Source organism: Dermacentor andersoni, chromosome 3 (assembly GCF_023375885.2).
Source record: "Dermacentor andersoni chromosome 3, qqDerAnde1_hic_scaffold, whole genome shotgun sequence".
Lineage (NCBI taxonomy): Eukaryota > Metazoa > Arthropoda > Arachnida > Ixodida > Ixodidae > Dermacentor > Dermacentor andersoni.
In genome coordinates this window covers 96,292,010-96,311,098 of record NC_092816.1, presented here as the reverse complement: position 1 = coordinate 96,311,098, position 19,089 = coordinate 96,292,010, and the positions used below count along the sequence as shown (strand labels likewise).

General features: G+C 48.3%; 1 protein-coding gene across 4 annotated transcripts in view; it reads left to right on the top strand.

The window, feature by feature from the left end:
• The window catches only part of LOC129387480 (uncharacterized), a 51,341-nt gene that overhangs the window by 12,428 nt on the left and 19,824 nt on the right, over positions 1-19,089 (top strand). For 2 of the 4 annotated variants that reach the window (XM_055076404.2, XM_055076402.2), the window contains exons 2-4: positions 7,497-7,591; positions 12,212-12,592; positions 18,501-18,644. In XM_055076404.2, the coding sequence (XP_054932379.1) occupies positions 12,334-12,592; positions 18,501-18,644 (403 nt within the window). In that variant the 5' untranslated portion in view covers positions 7,497-7,591; positions 12,212-12,333. The remainder of the gene's footprint in view (positions 1-7,496; positions 7,592-12,211; positions 12,593-18,500; positions 18,645-19,089) is intronic. The other 2 variants (XM_055076406.2, XM_055076408.2) reach the window with 1 other exon arrangement.

Below are 19,089 nucleotides of genomic sequence, written 5' to 3'. Positions count from 1 at the left end.
AGCTAGTGGCAATCAGAGAGGCCGTTCAATATATTTCGCGACAGCCTCCTCAAATATGGACAGTCTTCAGCGACGCAAAATCGGCTCTTCAACTACTTAGAGTGGTGTTGAAAGAAAGCGCTTACAGAGTGTTGGCTCTTCAAACTGCCGAGCTCTACACTTTACCGCAAGAAAACGGCCACCACATCACATTTCAGTGGATTCCCAGTCACTGTGGTATACAGGGCAACGAACTGGCCGACGCCGAAGCGAAGAAAGCACTCGAAGAAAGAGAGTCACTGCTTTCAATTCCTTTTTCAAGAGCGGACGCCAACTGCCTCCTCTCCAGTGTCATCCGAAAATTGACAGCACAGCACTGGGACAATCCGGATAATCGCCACAGACGACTCCAGAGATTGGACCCTGCCATGAATTTTAGGCTACCACCGAAAATTCAACGAAGCTGTGCCAGTCTTCTGCACAGACTAAGGCTGGGGGTAGCGTTTACGCGCGGATACGTGCACCTCATGCGACGCACCGAGTCTCCACACTGTGAGGTGTGCAATGTGACTGAGACTATAGGTCATGTGCTTTGTGACTGCCCTAAGTACGTGGAAGAGCGTGAAAGGTTGGACAACGACCTTACGCGTCTCGACAGCGCACCGTTGTCGGAGGACGTTATTTTAGGCCCTTGGCCAGATGCTCAATCGAGTTTCAAGGCCATTCAGGCATTACTGAACTTTTTAAAAACTACGGGCTTGGATTGCAGACTTTGAGCATGCCAAATTGCTTGCGATATGTTCTACATCTTCCTTCTATCGTCATCGTCACCCATCATGCACCTCTTCCCTCTTTCTTTCCCTCTTCCCCTTCCCCCAATGCCGAGTAGCTGGCTAGAGGAATATACCTCAGGCCGACCTCTCAGCATTTCGTATCATTAAACTTCTCTCTCTCTCTCTTAGCCACACTGTCCATACTGTCCTCGCTATGGACTTCGAAAAGGCGTATGATAACATGAGTCATGCTGCCATCTGGGCTTCAATTGACATGCTGCATTTTCCCCCTACAGTACGCAATTTTGTCAAATCTTTCCTTGAAGACCGACACTTTGCAATTCGCTTCAGTAGTGACGCCGTCGACCCATTTGTCCCTCTTCGCGGCGTACCCCAGGGATCGGTATTGTCACTCACATTATTCAATATTGCTTTCATCCCGCTTGCATGGCGCTTACACGATGTACCCGACATAAAGTTCTTGTTGTACGCTGATGACATCACGGTTTAGAGCACTCATCGTGGCCTGCAGAATCAAGTCACTGCCCTTCAACCAGCTTTAGATATTACGTCGACTTACGCTTCTTCGGTCAGCCTTAAGCTTTCCGTCAGCAAATCTGCTTACATGTCAGTCGCCAATCGCTGGGGCCGGCGTAAAATCTGCAACACCCATTCGTCTTCATCTATCTGGAACCACACTTCAACAATGTTCAACTATGAAAATTCTGGGTCTGACGGTCCACGATTCGGAAACCGGAACTGTTTGGCTCTCCAGCGCTAAAAAGCAGGCGATTCAGACGTTGGGTCTGCTTAGGCGCATTGATCTTAAAATGGACGGCGCCCGCTCATATGTTGCGCCACAGTTGCTGAAGGCGGTAGTGCAACCACGACTTGTTTATCAAGCCCAATTCCAGCATTTGACGAGGGCACAATGGGACCGCCTTGAAGCTGTTAATCGCGAGGCAATGAGGGTCATCACCTGCCTTCCCCGCATCACCCCGATCGTGGCTCTCCAAGAAAATGCACAGCTGAACACACTAGATGAGCTGGTGCAGCAGCGACGTGATACTCGCAGGCTTAAGGCCAGCCTTTTATTCGCAACGTGCGCTCTCAGGGCTTACGCTTTCTCGTACTACCTTCTACTACCACCATCGTCAGTTCTTCCTCGCTGGAGTGTTGCACAGCTGAGCAATAGCGAGCCAACTGATATACGTCGCCTGACATCAGCTCACGCGGCAGCGTCGCTTCGTGACCGAATTATAGCTCAAGACGCCCACCTGCCGCTTGGCTCCATCGTGCTTTACGTTGATGCAAGCATTCAGGACTGTGAAACGACCACTGCACTTCATTGCCTTTGCGCACCTGCCCTTATTAAGACGTCCCGGTTTCAAATGCAAGAGCCTCCTTTCTCCTTTTGTGGTGAGCTCCTTGCTGTTCGAGAAGTATTGTCCTCTGTGGCCGCCTTTCCCATGATCCCCACGGCCCGCGTCGTCATCCGCACTGATGCCTTCCAGGTGACGTGGCTTCTGCGACGCGTCAGTCGCAGCCCTGACATATGTGAACAGATCCATCTTCTAGCGGCACGCATTCCGCAGCCAATATCTATCGGGTGGATCCCACGCGACCTTCTAAGCTTCCAAAGCCGTGCGGATTCTGCGACCCGTCTAGCGACCTCTCCATCGTCACTGCCTCAGCTCTTTCACCTAGATGATGCCACCCTTCTTTTAACAAGAAAGGAGCACCTCCGGCGCCGCACACGTGCTCTCATACCTCCGTGTGCGGTAAACCTCCCCCGCGGTCTTACCCGTACAGAGGAGGTAGCGCTTCAGAGGACCCGGGTCGGGGTTGCCCTCACTCCTGCCGTGACTGAAGTGGCCGCACTTTCGCCAGTTATATCCTCGCCCAAGGTGAAGCCGACATTCACCACTTGCTGTGGGTTTTCCCTGCATTGAAACTGACGAGGCTCCGGCACCTCGCAGCAGCGGGACTTTCGCCGCATAATCCTAGCGATTACACTGCGTGGACGCAGGGACCACATTATCGGTCCCTATTGGAGTTAATTAGATCCGCAAATCTTTTTTGATTCATTTAATCATCCTTATTCACCCCCACTCCATACCCTTGAACGCCCTGAGGCATTTACCCTCACATTAAATAAAATATCCGCATATGTGCTATACATTACGACTGTCTGCTGGCCATAGTACTTTCCATGCATTCAAACATGTTTTGTTTGGTCATCTATATTGGTTGCATTATTCTAGACTAACAAAAGTGAAGTTGCTTTTTAAATCTATGTGGCAATGTCATTTATCCTATTCGCTCACTTTCCTAAGGAAGCTACTGGAGCAATAGCCGTCAATAACAACCTAATTATGTTCGCATTAAGACATACGCCACTCCTATAGTTAAAGGACACGCGGACGTTCCAGCTGAGGCTAGTCACTAGCTCTCCTCAGCCTCAAAAGAAAAATGACTTTAGCGTAGCGGTCGAAATGCCGAACGCTATAGAAATTGAAACATTCGCGCCAAGCAGCATAAAATCGTGACCTCACTTTTATTTGGCTTGCTGTTAGTTTTCCACGATAGGTAGATGGCGACTGTTGCGACGACCCATTTTCTTGACATGTGGGCTTCCATGGAAGCTTCACTGCCAGTTTACATACACCTTGGCGATGCCACGAGCTCCCGTGTTCCCGCTAGCATTGGCCGCGCCTCTACAGTTGGCGCCTGCGTTTCCTTCGCGTCTTGTAGCGTCCCCTTGTTGGGCTCGATGGTGGGTGGCTGGCATGGCCGCCAAAATTAAATAACTATATATAGATCTATCATCCCCCGTATGCCTGATCGCCATCTTAATGCTCATAACAGTCTTTGGGGAGACTCGCGGACTGATTCCAGCAGTCGACTGATCGAAACCTTTCTTGTGACGTCTGGCGTCTTCCTATTTAATAGGAATGAACCTACCTGCTATAATATTGCACATAATTAGTATTTATCTTCCGTACTTTTTCCTTACAGTGCAATGTAATAGAAAATCCGTTTGGGAGTGGCCACTTCCGGGTGACTCTGAACTTACCCACACAACACGATATTCCTCCGCATGTTCCTCGCTAGGAACTTGACTCGGCTGACTGGAAGCGCTTTAAGGAATCTATTTACTTATCACAAGATTTTATACGCGATTTTAGCGTAGATGACGATAAAGCATATTGACACGTCTACTTGTTTATCTTTCTTGGCTGACCACTTTTCGCCGTCTAACAAATGTTATCGCTAAGAACAGGACGCGCCCAATGTTTCTGGAGTGTTATCGATGGTTCTATCCGCAGTATGTTGTCACCCAACCTTGTGTAATTGATCGTGTGCGCGACACGAATTGTGTAGTGCCTTCTGGAAGATACGCGGGCACCAGCGATTACTTTGGAACGTTCGACGACTCACGTATAAAAGCCGACGTGCTTGACCCGCTGATCGAATTTTCGACGATCGCCGACTGTGTTCACCGCTGTTGTGCTTTGAGTGTAGCCTGTTCTTTCTGGGCACAGGTTCGCGCAATAAAACGTTCGTTTCACCATGCACAGTTTTGCCACTGTGTTCTTGACCGTCGCTACCACGTGACAACAATTTAACCCTTTTATTTTTGATGCAGCCGTAAAGTTCATTCCACAAACAAACGACCAGTCATGTAAGAGACGTGTTCCTGGGTAGAATGAAAACAGCAGAGATGCACGAAAGAGACAAAATAAGGCATGGAGCACACTGCGTCAATATCCAATGCCGGAAAATCTCGCTGCATTTAAACATACGAAGTCACAAGGACGGCGCACGAGGCGGCAGGCTAGGAGAGCAAGCTCGCAGAAGTTACTCTCGGGCATCAATTTTTATACCCAGGAGGGTAAAGTATGGAGCGGGCTGAGAAGGCTGAAAGTGCAGCAAATCAACCCATTACCTTTGATCGATGACCAATGACATACCATGGAAAACCAGACCGATGCCCTTGGCATGCATTTCGTGCGTGTATCCAGCTTCATAAACTACTCGGAATCAATCGTTAAATACACGCAAGTAGCGGAACTTAAGCCAATGAAACTAAGTGCCATTCCACTCTGTGAAGAAGGATGTGACTAGCGAAACTGTGCATATGGGCTCCTTAATTACGAGATGCACCTCCGCCGCCAGTCAGCCCGGCATTGCGCTATCTTCGGGGACGGCTCACGTATGGGGAGCGCTTAACGCCTGCTCACCTCCGCCGTGGGTCAGCCCCGTATTACACTATCTTCAGGATCCGATCGGCCCACTTAAGGGGAGTTCTGTGTCTACACATGGACACGCTCCTGGGGGAACTAGCCCTTAAAAGCTTCGCTGTAAAATTGGTTAAGTTCTTGTTTTTCTAAGTTATTTATTTATTTATTTATTTATTTATTTATTTATTTATTTATTTATTTATTTATTTATTTAATGACGACGACAAACGCGGGAGCAATGGCGCGATCACGCGGTAGCGCCGAAGAGCGCCAACGAGCCAGCTGTGGAAGGAGACGACGACGCTGGAGCCAATCCTGATGATGATAGTTTTATGTCTACATACGGACACGATCCTAGGGGAACTAGCCCTTCACAGCTTCGCTGAAAAACCGTAAATGCAAACCAAGCCTACCGTACAACTGTCCTTTTAATATTGCCGAGCTTAGAGCCGCCTTCAGTGTATGTGTGAGCTCTACACCAAGAGTTGACAAAATCATGCATGGCATGATTAAATACCTACACACTGACACACGCATGACATTTCTGGCACTTTGCAACTCTGAAAATTATGGTGTTTAACGTGCCAAAGCCACTTTCTGATTAGGAGGCACGCCGTAGTGAACGACTTCGGAAATTTCGACCACCTAGGTATCTTTAACGTGTACCTAAATCTAAGCACACGGGTGTTTTCGCATTTCACCCCCACCTAAATGAGGCTGCCATGGCCGGGAATCGATCGTGCGACCTCGTGCTCAGCAGCCCAACGCCATAGCCACTGAGCAACCACGGTGGGTGCTTTTCAACTCTATTTGGGCTGCTGGATACCATCCATCCTCATGGAAAGAAGCTATCATAGTCCTGGTCTTGAAACAGGGCAAAGACCCATCCGACGTCTCAAGTACCGTCCAATAGCACTGACGAGTTGCTTATGCAAACTCTTCAGGAAAATGGTAAATCGTCGTCTTTTACATTTCCTTCAATCAAAGAGAATGCTTGAACCTTATCACTGCTGCTTCAGAGAGGGTCGGTCGACTATACTGACCATCTCGTGCGCATTGAGGCAAACATTATCTACGTCTTTATGCATAAGCAATTCTTTCCTTCTGTTTTCTTAGACATGGAAAAGGCATATGACACAACTTGGAGATATGGGATTTGGCGAGACCTCTCGGAAATAGGCACTCGAGGCAATATGCTTAATGTAATTGAAAGTTACTTATCACACCGTACATTTCGTGTTATGGCTGGCAATAGCCTGTCCAGGCCATTTACGTAAGAAATTGTGGTGCCGCAAGGTGGTGTATTAAGCTGTACCCTTGTTATTGTCAAAATTAATTCCTTGCGCTTATCTATAACGCAGAGTATATTTTGTTCGGTATACGTAGATAACGTACAATTAAGTTTCAAGTCATGTAACCTTGCTATTTGTGAGAGACATGTCCAGCTAGGCTTGAACAAAGTGTGTAAATGGGCAGAAAAAAAGAACATTAAACTGAATTCTCTTAAAAGCTCCTGTGTCCTTTTCAAATAAGCAAGAGGCTTATTTACAAAGCCCAATGTAGAACTACATAGACAGCACACACCAGATGCCACACAACGCACATTTTTAGGTGTCATATTAGACTCGAAACTAAACTTCATTCCACACTTAAAATCCTCAAAGAGGAATGTCTAAAAACAATGAACCTTCTCAAAATTTTATCAGATACAACATAGGGCAGCGACAGGAAGTATCTGATGAACGTGTGCGAAAGTCTCATACGTACGCGCTTAGACTATGGGGCCATAGTTCATGGGGCCATAGTGTATAGTGTAGTGCGCCTTGAAGATGCTTGACCTTGAATAAAGGGAAAGTCAGACATCCACCCGTTCGTAGCAATTGCTACAAAGGAAACCCATACGGGTTCCTCAGAAGTCAGACATCCACCCGTTCGTAGCAATTGCTACAAAGGTAGTGCTACAATTGCTACAAAGTAGTTCTGCGGGTTTCCGCAGAACTACTACGTCAAATGCTTGACCCTGTTCACCACCTAGATATCCGCTTGGCGGCCGGTGCCTTCAGGACAAGTCCTGTAGAAAGTCTCTACGCTGAAGGTAATGAGTGGTCGCTTCATACTCAGATGTCGTACTCCAGTTTCATGTGCTTTCTGAAAGTGAAAGCAAACCGCGACCATCCCTCTTATATAGCCATAAATTTCGTGACATCTGCAACGCAGTTTAACGACCGACAAGCAGCTAGAGAACCATTCTCCTCGCGCGTAAGAAAGCTTTCTGAGGAAATGGGAGTTCCAATTCTCGAGCATAACCTGACGTTCCCAGCGAAGCCATTGCCGCCGTGACAGTGGCAGCTCCTGGAATGCAATACATCATTCGTAGAGATGACAAAACACGCCCTAGAGGCACATATTTGAATGTATTTCCTAAAACTTCAATCGAACTACTCGTGCATAAAGTTTTACACTGACGCTTCTAATTCACATGCTGGCGTGTTTTATGCAGCAATCGGAGTGTCCTTCTCAGAATCCGATGCCTTTGACCCGGAAGCAAGCGTCTTTACAGCGGAGGCCTATGTACTATTGTCGGCTGCAAAACATGTAAGGAAATTAAAACTTCCAAAAAAATATTATATTTACAGACTCACTAAGCGTCGTAAAAGCCTTAATATCACTGCGTGAACGCGGAAACCCTGTACTTACCGAGCTTTATTCCCTTCTTGCAGAATCCTTTAAACTGAATCCTAGTAAAAGCTCCTGAGTTCTTTTCACGCAAAAAATAGGCTTACTTGTAGAGCCCTATGTAGAACTACATAGACGGCACATACCAGATGCCACGCAACAGAAATTTTTAGGCGTTATATTGTGCGTGTGATGATGCATTGAAACAGGCAGCATATATGCAGAAAACTCGTTAAGTTCCGCACCCGCCTACGCGAACTTTAGTGCAACCTAGACTGCATTCGTGAATGAAAGCGCTGAACCCTCCAGTAAGAGGTGTTTGTGTATACGGTTTGAAGGATCTCCGGCTACAAACTGGCCTCTGACAGCACCGTCCTATGACATAAAGGAGCACGACGATGCAAGTTCTTGTAACCCAATGACGAAGTCAGCAGCAGAATAGCCTGTACTTTGCCAGCGGCAGTGCAACCAGCAACATTCCACGATGAGATTGCTCGTTGTGAACTGGCGCCCCAAGGCAGCGATGGCCGCGTAGTACACATTCAGTGCAGTGGCCGCGCCCGACACTGATAGTTGCAGCATTGCTGGCAGTGGCAGGTGACATGTTCAAAACGGGCTGCCCCTCCATGCCCAGGCAGTGTATAAGAATGGCCTTGTGTCATTCTGGTGAAAAGGCAGCAGCTCCAGAAGCAAGCAGTTAATTTTCAAACATGTGGTCCCTTGTTCTCGAGGCACAGCTAGACTGCCGGGGGCTCGGTAGGAAAGGCGGCGAGGCAGACCAGCGCAGCTCGCGGTGGGCTGATCCTGATAACAATGGCGAGGAAGATTATTTACAGGGAAAGGTCAGGGAATGATGTCAAAACGGCATAGCCTTCAAACTCTCGTCGCCATTGTACTGTTTGACGCACAATGATACTCACAGTCCTGAGCCTGGACTGAAAATGCACCTTTTATTCCAAACGAACACAGATACCGATGAATGTGCAGTGATATATTTACGATAGAAATGCTACCTCCGGGCAAAAACAACAAAGTGAAACTGAAACAAATCGCAACAGGCAGTAAAGATAGCAGTGCTTGGAAGTGTGTTGCTGTCAAATTCAGTACATGTTCCTGGTAGGTGACAACCATCACTGCGACAGTTCAACCTTGAGCAGGCTTGGAGTGACACCTGTCACCGGCGAAAGATGCCGAGAACGAGTGGGGCTATACTAATACAGGTACAAGCAAATTAGGAAGGCCCACTAAGCTTGAACATAGAGACTCCCTCACCAGAACAGGAATTGGCCTCCCTGGTGCAGTATTCGGCCACAACCTCCCTAATGATCTCCTCAATGAACCAATGGCCCTCAGTCTCCAGCGGCTGCGGAGCACTTGACAAAGGCGGCGGTCAGATTTGCAAGGCAGCAGAGGGTACTAAGAATCTCTGGGTCCGGACAGGCCGCCAATGGAAACTGACCCTTGCAACTTTTAACACCCGAACCCTCTCGAGTGAGGCTAGCTTAGCAGGACTCTTCGAAGAACTATCAGACATTGTTTGGGATATTATCGGCCTTAGTGAGATTAGAAGAACTCGTGAGCCTTACACATTGCTGAATAACGGCCATGTCATCTGCTTTAGAGGTCTCCAGGATAAGAAGCAATACGGGATAGGATTCCTAATCCATAAGTACATAGCGGGCAATGTTGACAAATTTTACGGCATCAACGAGATGGTAGCAGTAGCCGTAATCAAACTCAATAAGAGGTATAGATTAAAGGTAGTACAAACCTACGCTCCAACGTCCAGTCACGACGATGAGGAAGTAGACCAGTTTTATGAAGATGTTGAATTAGCGATGAGAAAAGTGCAAACCTGGTGTACAGTAGTAATGGGTGACGTCAATGCAAAAGTGGGGAAAAAGCAGGCGGATGAACAGGCAATTGGCAACTACGGTGTTTATTCTAGAAACGCTAGAGGAAAGATATTGGTAGAATTCGCAGCAAGGAATAAGCTTCGAATAATGAACACTTTTTTCAGGAAGCGTATCAACATAAAGTGGACCTGGAAAAGCCCTAATGGTGAAACAAGAAACGAAATTGACTTCATACTTTCTTCCGATCCCAGCATATTGCAGGATGTAGAAGTGATAGGTAGGGTAAAGTGCAGTGATCATAGGTTAGTAAGGGCCAGGATTCACCTCAATTTGAACAGAGAAAGTAACATTGGTCAAGGAAAAACAGGTCAACTTAGAGGCAGTAAGGGTAAAAGCAGACAAATTTAGGCTGGTACTTGCAAACAAATATGCAGCCTTAGAACAGAGAGATGATGATGATGACATAGAGGTAATGAATGAAACCGTAACGAGGCTGGCTTCAGAGGCAGCAATTGATGTAGGAGGCAAGGTATCAAGGCAACCAGTAGGCAAGCTTTCCCAAGTAACAAAGGACCTAATCAAAAAAGGACAAAGAATGAAAGTGTCTAATTCAAGTGATAAAATAGAATTCGCGGAACTGTCAAAAGTGATCAACAGAGCGAAAATAAGCGATATTAGAAATTACAACGTCAGAAAGACTGAAGAAGCTGTAAAAATGGACGCAGCCTGAAATTAGTGAGAAGGAAACTTGGCATAGGACAAACCAAGATGTATGCACTGAAAATAAGCAGGGTAACACCATCATCAATCTCGAACGTATAATAAAAGCAGCGCAAGAATCCTATACTGACCTGTACAGTACCCAGAGGACTCAGAAGTACTCTATTCGAAACAATAATGAGCAGTATACAGAAACTCCTCCTATAACTAGAGATGAGGTCAGAAGTCATGAAACGGGGAAAAGCGGCAGGAGAGGACGGAATGACAGTCGATTTAATCAACGAAGGAGGAGACATAATGCTCCTGACTGGGAGCTTACCGTTGTTATTTAAAATAAAAGTATACAATCAGTGAATTTTACCGGTGCTGACATATGGCGCAGAGACTTGGAGACTGACAAAGAAGTATTAAGACGGCAAGCTGGGCGAGTTGGTGATTGAAACAAAGAAGCTTGAGAACAAGTTAAGGACCGGGCAAAGTGCAATGGAACGAAGAATGCTAGGCATAACTTTAGGAGACAGAAATAGAGCGGTTTGTATCAGACAGCAAACGCGTATAGACGATATTATAATAGAGATTAAGAGAAAAAAGATGGCGCTGGGCAGGTCATGTAATGCGCAGATTAGATAACCGTTGGACCATTAGGATGACAGAATGGGTACCAAGAGAAGGGAAGCGCAGTAGAGGACGGCAGAAGGCTAGGTGGTGCGACGAAATTAGGAAATTTGCGGGTGCTGGTTGGAATCGGTTGGTGCACGACAGGGATAATTGGAGATCGAAGGGAGAGGCCTTCAGTGGACATAAATAGGATGATGATGATGATGATGATGATGATGATGATGATGATGATGATGATTGTGCGTGTGCCCCGCTGAACAATTATTAAATGTTCTGAAGTTTGTTACGTGCGGCATTTTGTAATACTTCTGTTTGATATGTATGCGAATGTTTAATCATTGTCTAGCTTATTATGAGTCACTGCTGCCTCTACGCCCTACGAGACGATGGCCCAGTGAGGAGGCTAGTTTTCCCTTCAGTCCTGGCTCGTGGGCGATACGATTACATTGCCTGAAACAATAGACTTGAAACTTCAAAGATGGCTTTGTTTTTCAGCAACAGTGAAGTGCACATAACTGTGATGAATAGATCCAAATATACCGCATCCCTCACAACAAAGATTATTTGCACTCGCAGCCCTGCGAGCGCCGATGAAAGTGAATGACAAATCCCCAAGACATGCTGCGCAAACAAGACCGCTGATTGATTACGAGTTGCGGGAGATTGTCACCGCAAACAGCTACGAGTCTGCTGTATCCACTGCTTCCGCACAACAAGTAACTTTGGTTGCACGTCAGTTTAATCAGCTTATCCTGCAGTGGCACTCTAGCTATCTCCTGTTCTGTTTCGCGACAAAATGCTTTAAAGATTCCGATGAGAGATAAGGCATGCGTTGCGCGTATTCACGTGGCAGACGTGAGAAAGGAACAGCCATACTAAGCCGGAGACGACGCGCACAGAGGCACTGGGAAGACACGAAGTTGCCAATTCATTTGAAGAATATTACGCCGACGTCTCTCGCCGTAAGAATTTTGACTTTTGGGGAAATATACGCGAGCGCATCGTATTTCATCGTCCAGCAACAGCTCTTCAGTAACACTAATGTTACGTTGGGCGCATAATGCGTAGAACAAGTTGGTAGCGAGGCTGGTATGTATGTACAGGCTGCGTGTGGCTGATATTCGTTGTATAGGAGACAAAAGAATGGTGCATGCAAAGGTTTTAAAACTCAACGCGAACACATCTATCAAAGTTTTCAGTTTTCATTCGTCGCAATATGAGCTCCGGTTGAGGCAGGTGACCAATAAAATAACACAAGTTTCCCTGGCCGTTACAGCGCGAGCAAGCAAATTTCACTTAGGTGCATCGAGTTTACTGGTTTCTCCTGCATACCGGGCTCACGCAGATGGCTGTGCAAAAATTCTCGGCCGGCATGACTACCGACCGAATAAGGTGATGACTGCCAGCCATCAGCGCTAGAAGCTGTTTCCTACTTCGGAGACTTGCACGCGGGCTACCAATAAAGACATGGAAGGAAGCCAGGAGCGTCAGCAGCAGCGACAGTCTCAACAACAGCACGAGCGGAAAGGGCGGCCGCCGCCAGCTGAACCTGACGACATGCGATCCTGGCTGGTGGCTGTCGCCTGCGGCTGGAACCTGCTCTGGAGTAGCCTCTTTCGTCGCTCCACGGGAGTCATCTACGTGGCCCTAGTCGGCGCGTTCGGCGCCACACGCGAACAAAGCAGCTGGGTGCTCAGCGTCGGCACCAGCATCGCCTGGCTGATCGGTAAGTCATCTCTTTGCGAAGACTATAGCTGCTAAGTGCATACTTCGCGCAGAGTTCGTGCCGTCTGTCACAAGTGCATCACAGTCACGTTTGTCATCACCGTGTTTTCTTTCCAGAGGGAGCCACTATAAAAAAAAAAGACTCTGCAGAAATAATTGACAGTTACTGTCAGTGTAAGCGAATAACCGGAACGAACTAAAGAACGAGGGAGCGAGCAAGCGAACGAACGAGCAAATGAACCAGCGACTAAGCGAGCGTTTTCCTTTCCCAGCCCGACCACCAGCCATCGACCACCGTTCACCGACCAACTACGAAAACGGGGCAAAGCAGCCCAAAAAGCTATCTTCGCTTTAAAAATGCCGCCATTTCTTCTCACTTGTGATTGAATCCCGCGAGTCCGCGACGTTGTTGTTATCGCCGTGCCATCATCGACATCGCCGTTGCGCCGTTGTTGACGGTCATTCTTACTTCGCTCATTTTCGTCACCCGTCGCTGCCGTTGTATGCCCGTCGTTGCATTAGCTCTAGTTGTCCTCTACAATTTTTTTCATGGCCCAGAAAGGGGGCTGGCATATTTCTGAAGTTCATTCTGCAAGATCAAACCAACTTGAAGTACCACCGCTTCAACCCATATCCCTCTGGTGAACTTGTCTTGAAGAAAAACCTAAAAAGGGCTCCTGGTCGATAGTATAAAGACAGCCAAATAATCGTTAGACAAGTAGAGTGACTGGCGAAGCTTTTGTCGGAATTGTCGCGATCACATCCATGGTCCATATAGGGGAACGGCGGAATAATAATAGACGCAGCCAAGCGAGGACGCCAGAGCAGATGCAACAGTGGTGAATTCGTCATACGGGGTTCACTACGTGACTGGCGTAGCGCTTTCTCACGACACTCGAGAGCCCGGCGTAAGATATGTACTGTATATCTTACACCGTGTTTCCAGGCGTAGGGAAACGATGGGCAGTTGCGTGGTGGTGCGTATATGCCAAAGCAGAAAAAGAGCTGGCAAGTTTTAAAAAAAATTATGGGGTTTTACGTGCCAAAACCACTTTCTGATTATGAGGCACGCCGTAGTGGGGGACTCCGGAAATTTGGACCACCTGGGGTTCTTTAACGTGCACCTAAATCTAAGTACACGGGTGTTATCGCATTTCGCCCCCATCGAAATGCGGCCGCCGTGGCCGGGATTCGATCCCGCGGCCTCGTGCTCAGCAGCCCAACACCGTAGCCACTGAGCAACCACGGCGGGTAGCTGGCAAGTTTGTCAGGTAACATTCAAGTAAGCGCCATCAATGCTCGTTGGTGGAAGTGGCGGGAAAGGGATCTCTTTAGCCATCAATGCTCGTTGGTGGAAGTGGCGGGAAAGGGATCTCTTTAAAGTTTGATTCAAGCTTATTCGAGACCACGTGATCCTTTATGGCTATAGTATATGCTGGTCAGCAGCACAGTTTTGAGGAGAGCTGGACAAACATTTACGCCCTTTCAACGCTATAGCGTTAAGAAAAGAAACCTTCGTGGAGTCTTCGGTGATACTTAGCGCATTTCCGATAGCAAAATGACCACTGTTACCATGAGAAGAATGTTGAAGTCATCTGGGAAAGACGCACAAGTGAAGGACTGGTGGCGGTAGCGTTCGTAGCTAACGCGATTGCTCACCGCTACGTCACATCTATTTATTGTTGGTAGCGCCTACTCGCGAGCTTAACGTAAAAGATGGACTTCGTTGCATTCGAAAAAAACTCAACGTAGCAAGCTCCGAGAACTTCTCTACAGGGGCCCGAGCACATGAAAACCGTTCTAAAATTCTTGACGTACAGCAAGTTGACGCACCAGTAATGAGGCTCCGGGCGCGAACTTAAGAAAGAAATTATAATAATCGGCGCATCCCACGCATAAGTGCGAATCAGTGATAAGGTGATCTTTCTTTCCTATTTAGTGAAATGTCTTCACTTCTTCGTGTCTTCACCGACACCGCTACGCGCGGACGCTAAAGACACGAGGTGGTGGACGTCATCGCTGCACCTTTGGGGGATGCCCCGAACCAGCAAATGTGGCCGAGTATCTTGGACCGCATCACGGCACCTGATAGCGGGCGTCTCCAGCACCTGTTCACCTCCGAGGAGCTTGGAGATTGTCGCCCTTCCGTCGCATGCTCAACAGTATGCGACGGCTCCTGGGCTCAAGCAACGAAGACTGCACATTCCTCGCGTGGCATCTTCTGTTACTGACTTATTCATCACTTCCTGTAGCCGACTTCTTCAATTTTCTGTTGCCAGCTTATTTACTTCCCTGTAGCTCAACGCAACTCGCTCAATGCACGCTATCGTCCCATTTTTTCCCTTGCCTTCTCCGCACTCGGTTGCATCTGTTGCCGAATTCATAACTTCTCTATAGCCGACTCCTTCACTTCTCTGTTGCCTACTTCATTTCCCTGTAGCTCAACGCAGCTCGCCCAATGTATGATCTGGTCATGTTTGGTTCCCTTCACTTCCTTCTCCGCACTCGGCTGCATCTGTTGCTGACTCCTTCATTTCCCTGTAGCTCAACGCAACTAGCTCAACGCACGCTCTGGTCCCATTTTGCTCCCTTCACTTCCTTCTCCGCACTCGGCTGCATCTGTTGCCGACTCCTTCATTTCCCTGTAGCTCAACGCAACTAGCTCAACCCACGCTCTGGTCCATTTTTCTCCCTTCACTTCCTTCTCCGCACTCAGCTGCATCTGTTGCTGACCCCTTCATTTCCCTGTAGCTCAACGCAGCTCGCCCAATGTATGATCTGGTCATGTTTGGTTCCCTTCACTTCCTTCTCCGCACTCGGCTGCATCTGTTGCCGACTCCTTCATTTCCCTGTAGCTCAACGCAACTAGCTCAACGCACGCTCTGGTCAATTTTTCTCCCTGCACTTCCTTCTCTGCACTCAGCTGCATCTGTTGCTGACTCCTTCATTTCCCTGTAGCTCAACGCAACTAGCTCAACGCACGCTTTGGTCCCATTTTGCTCCCTTCACTTCCTTCTCCGCACTCGGCTGCATCTGTTGCTGACTCCTTCATTTCCCTGTAGCTCAACGCAACTAGCCCAACGCACGCTTTGGTCCCATTTTGCTCCCTTCACTTCCTTCTCCGCACTCAGCTGCATCTGTTGCTGACTCCTTCATTTCCCTGTAGCTCAACGCAACTAGCTCAACGCACGCTCTGACCCCATTTTGCTCCCTTCACTTCCTTCTCCGCACTCGGCTGCATCTGTTGCTGACCCCTTCATTTCCCTGTAGCTCAACGCAACTAGCCCAACGCACGCTTTGGTCCCATTTTGCTCCCTTCACTTCCTTCTCCGCACTCAGCTGCATCTGTTGCTGACTCCTTCATTTCCCTGTAGCTCAACGCAACTAGCTCAACGCACGCTCTGACCCCATTTTGCTCCCTTCACTTCCTTCTCCGCACTCAGCTGCATCTGTTGCTGACCCCTTCATTTCCCTGTAGCTCAACGCAACTAGCCCAACGCACGCTTTGGTCCCATTTTGCTCCCTTCACTTCCTTCTCCGCACTCAGCTGCATCTGTTGCTGACCCCTTCATTTCCCTGTAGCTCAACGCAACTAGCCCAACGCACGCTTTGGTCCCATTTTGCTCCCTTCACTTCCTTCTCCGCACTCGGCTGCATCTGTTGCCGACTCCTTCATTTCCCTGTAGCTCAACGCAACTAGCTCAACCCACGCTCTGGTCAATTTTTCTCCCTGCACTTCCTTCTCTGCACTCAGCTGCATCTGTTGCTGACTCCTTCATTTCCCTGTAGCTCAACGCAACTAGCTCAACGCACGCTCTGACCCCATTTTGCTCCCTTCACTTCCTTCTCCGCACTCAGCTGCATCTGTTGCTGACCCCTTCATTTCCCTGTAGCTCAACGCAACTAGCCCAACGCACGCTTTGGTCCCATTTTGCTCCCTTCACTTCCTTCTCCGCACTCAGCTGCATCTGTTGCTGACCCCTTCATTTCCCTGTAGCTCAACGCAACTAGCTCAACGCACGCTCTGGTCCCATTTTGCTCCCTTCACTTCCTTCTCCGCACTCGGCTCCATCTGTTGCGAATTCATAGCTTCTCTATAGCCGACATCTTCATTTTTTTGTTGCCGACTTCTTCATTTCCCTGCAGCTCAACGCAACTCACCCTATGCATGATCTGGTCATACTCTGTTTCCTTCGCTTCCTTCTCCACACTCGGCTGCATCTGTTGCTGACTCCTTCATTTCCCTGAGCTCAACGCAACTCGCTCAATGCGCGTTATCGTCCCATTTTACTCCCTTGCCTTCCTTCTCCGCACTCGGTTGCATCTGTTGCCGAATTCATAACTTCTCTATAGCCGACTTATTCGCTTCTCTGTTGCCGACTTCCCTCTAGCTCAACGCAGCTCGCCCAGTCTATATCTGGTCATGTTTTGTTTCCTTCGCTTCCTTCTCCACACTCAGCTGCATCTGTTGACGAATTCATAACTTCTCTATAGCCGACTTCTTAACCTTGCTCTTGCCGACTCCTTCATTTCTCTGTAGCTTAACGTAACTCGATCAATGCATGATCTGGTCCTATTTTGTTCCCTTCACTTTATTGTCAGCACTAGACTGTTTCTGTTGCCCACTTCGACACTTCCCTTTATCCGAGTTTACTTCAATTTGACCTTCGTTTTTTTCCAGTAATAATAACTTTTTGTATTCAATTATATGGACACTCCAGGGGCATTTATGCTGTAGCTGTCGTCGTCGCCGTGGTATTCCATTGGAAGTTCAGGGGCGATAACACCGTCGCCGCGCGTCGTATGCTGTATGTGCGAGTGAAAGCACGCGAGGGAAGCCGACGACCGCGGCACAATCTGGCGTACGCTAAGAAAAGCGGAGAGCAAACGCGCCGTCTTCCGTCGCGCGAAAGGCCTTTGGGGGGATGGGAGGAAGGGAGTGGAGTCGGCGTTTTGCTCCGGCATCAACCGCGCAGTTCGCGACCGGGCGCATGGGAGAACTGCTGATCGCGGCTCAATGTCAGGAAAGCGGCAGCGCGGGAGGGAGGGGGGTTGGGGACGGGCACAGCTTCGACTCCGCCAACAAGTGCGTACTCTGCACGGCGGCACGCGGTCACGCGTACCGTATCATTCATATGTAGAACAGCGCCAAAAAACACGGACAAGGGAGGACACAGGACGAGCGCTGGCCTGTGTCCTCCCTTGTCCGTGTTTTTTTATCGCTGTTTTAAATATGAATGATCCGTACCAACTAGCTCGCACCCAAACCTTTCTGAGCGTGCCGTATCTCGAAAGCGATCTGCAGACAGCTCATACCTTTGTGCGCGCTGTGTTCTCGCCGCTGTTGCGTTGAAGCGATAGACCGCACGAAGGTGTCAGTTCGCTCCCTGCTGCTGCCACATTTGCTCACACCAGCGTTTTGAGAGCGTGTGTCCGTGCTCATCGTGTGGTGTGTTCATGTTTGCTTCTGCGCGCTGACAGCATGCTTGTTAATTCAGTTAGTAAGCTAATATTTCTAAGTTCATACGGCCGATAAAGCCTGCTTCGATAATCGCTAGCTACTTCGTATAGCTGTCCACTGATTTTCTATCGCGATCTATGCTTCTCCTTTCTTGACAAATCGATGAACATAAAGTTTTGAAAAGTACTTCAAAAGTCCGAACTTATATAGTTTTAGCCTTTGATGTCGCTTTAATAACGTACAGCAGTCGAGAAAAAAAATTAACAGTAATATGTTGATAAGCGAGTTGGTAGCGCTGAGAACTATTTTCTTCTGCAGTGCATCTATTGCATTGTTTCTGCTGCGCTGCATTAAGCTCCATAAACTACACGGAATCATTCCTAAATTCTGAACTCCGAAAAGCGGAATTGAACTGAATGTGTGTTGCATGCACTGCGTGATTCTGCAGGTCCCCTCGTCGGCTTCCTCACGAAGCATGTACCGCTGATGGCGTTGTCTTTCACGGGAAGCTTCGTGACGGCCGTGAGTGCGATAGGCTGCGCCTTCGCCGGGGACATGACGGCCGTCTTCCTGCTGCTTGGAATCTGCAGCGGTAAGCGTTTAACTTTTCAAGGCGAGGAAGCACAATCACTATGCGTTCGTCGCACTATGGCAGAAGCGTAAAACCAACAAAGGCAAAGCAGCAGTGAAGGGGTAAAAAAAATTATTGAAGGTAAAATGCCCCTAATCAGCACACGCGGGGTTCATGAAGGACGCCGCGTAGTGGAAGTCTTCGGAATAATTTTGATGGCCTGCCTCTGAATACGAGCGTTTTTATATTTTCCCTAATCAAAATGCGGGTGGGAATCGAACCCACGACGTCGTGTTCAACAGCAGAACGCCATACAGCTACGGAGTCAACGCCGCAGGCCATGCGGCAACGTTTCTGCAGCTGGACTTGTCCACTTCGGCATCTCCGAGGAACCAGTTCATTTGTATTACAACAGCCGCTCGACCAAGACGCACAAAGTTGTGCGTTTTGATCGAGCGGCTGTCGT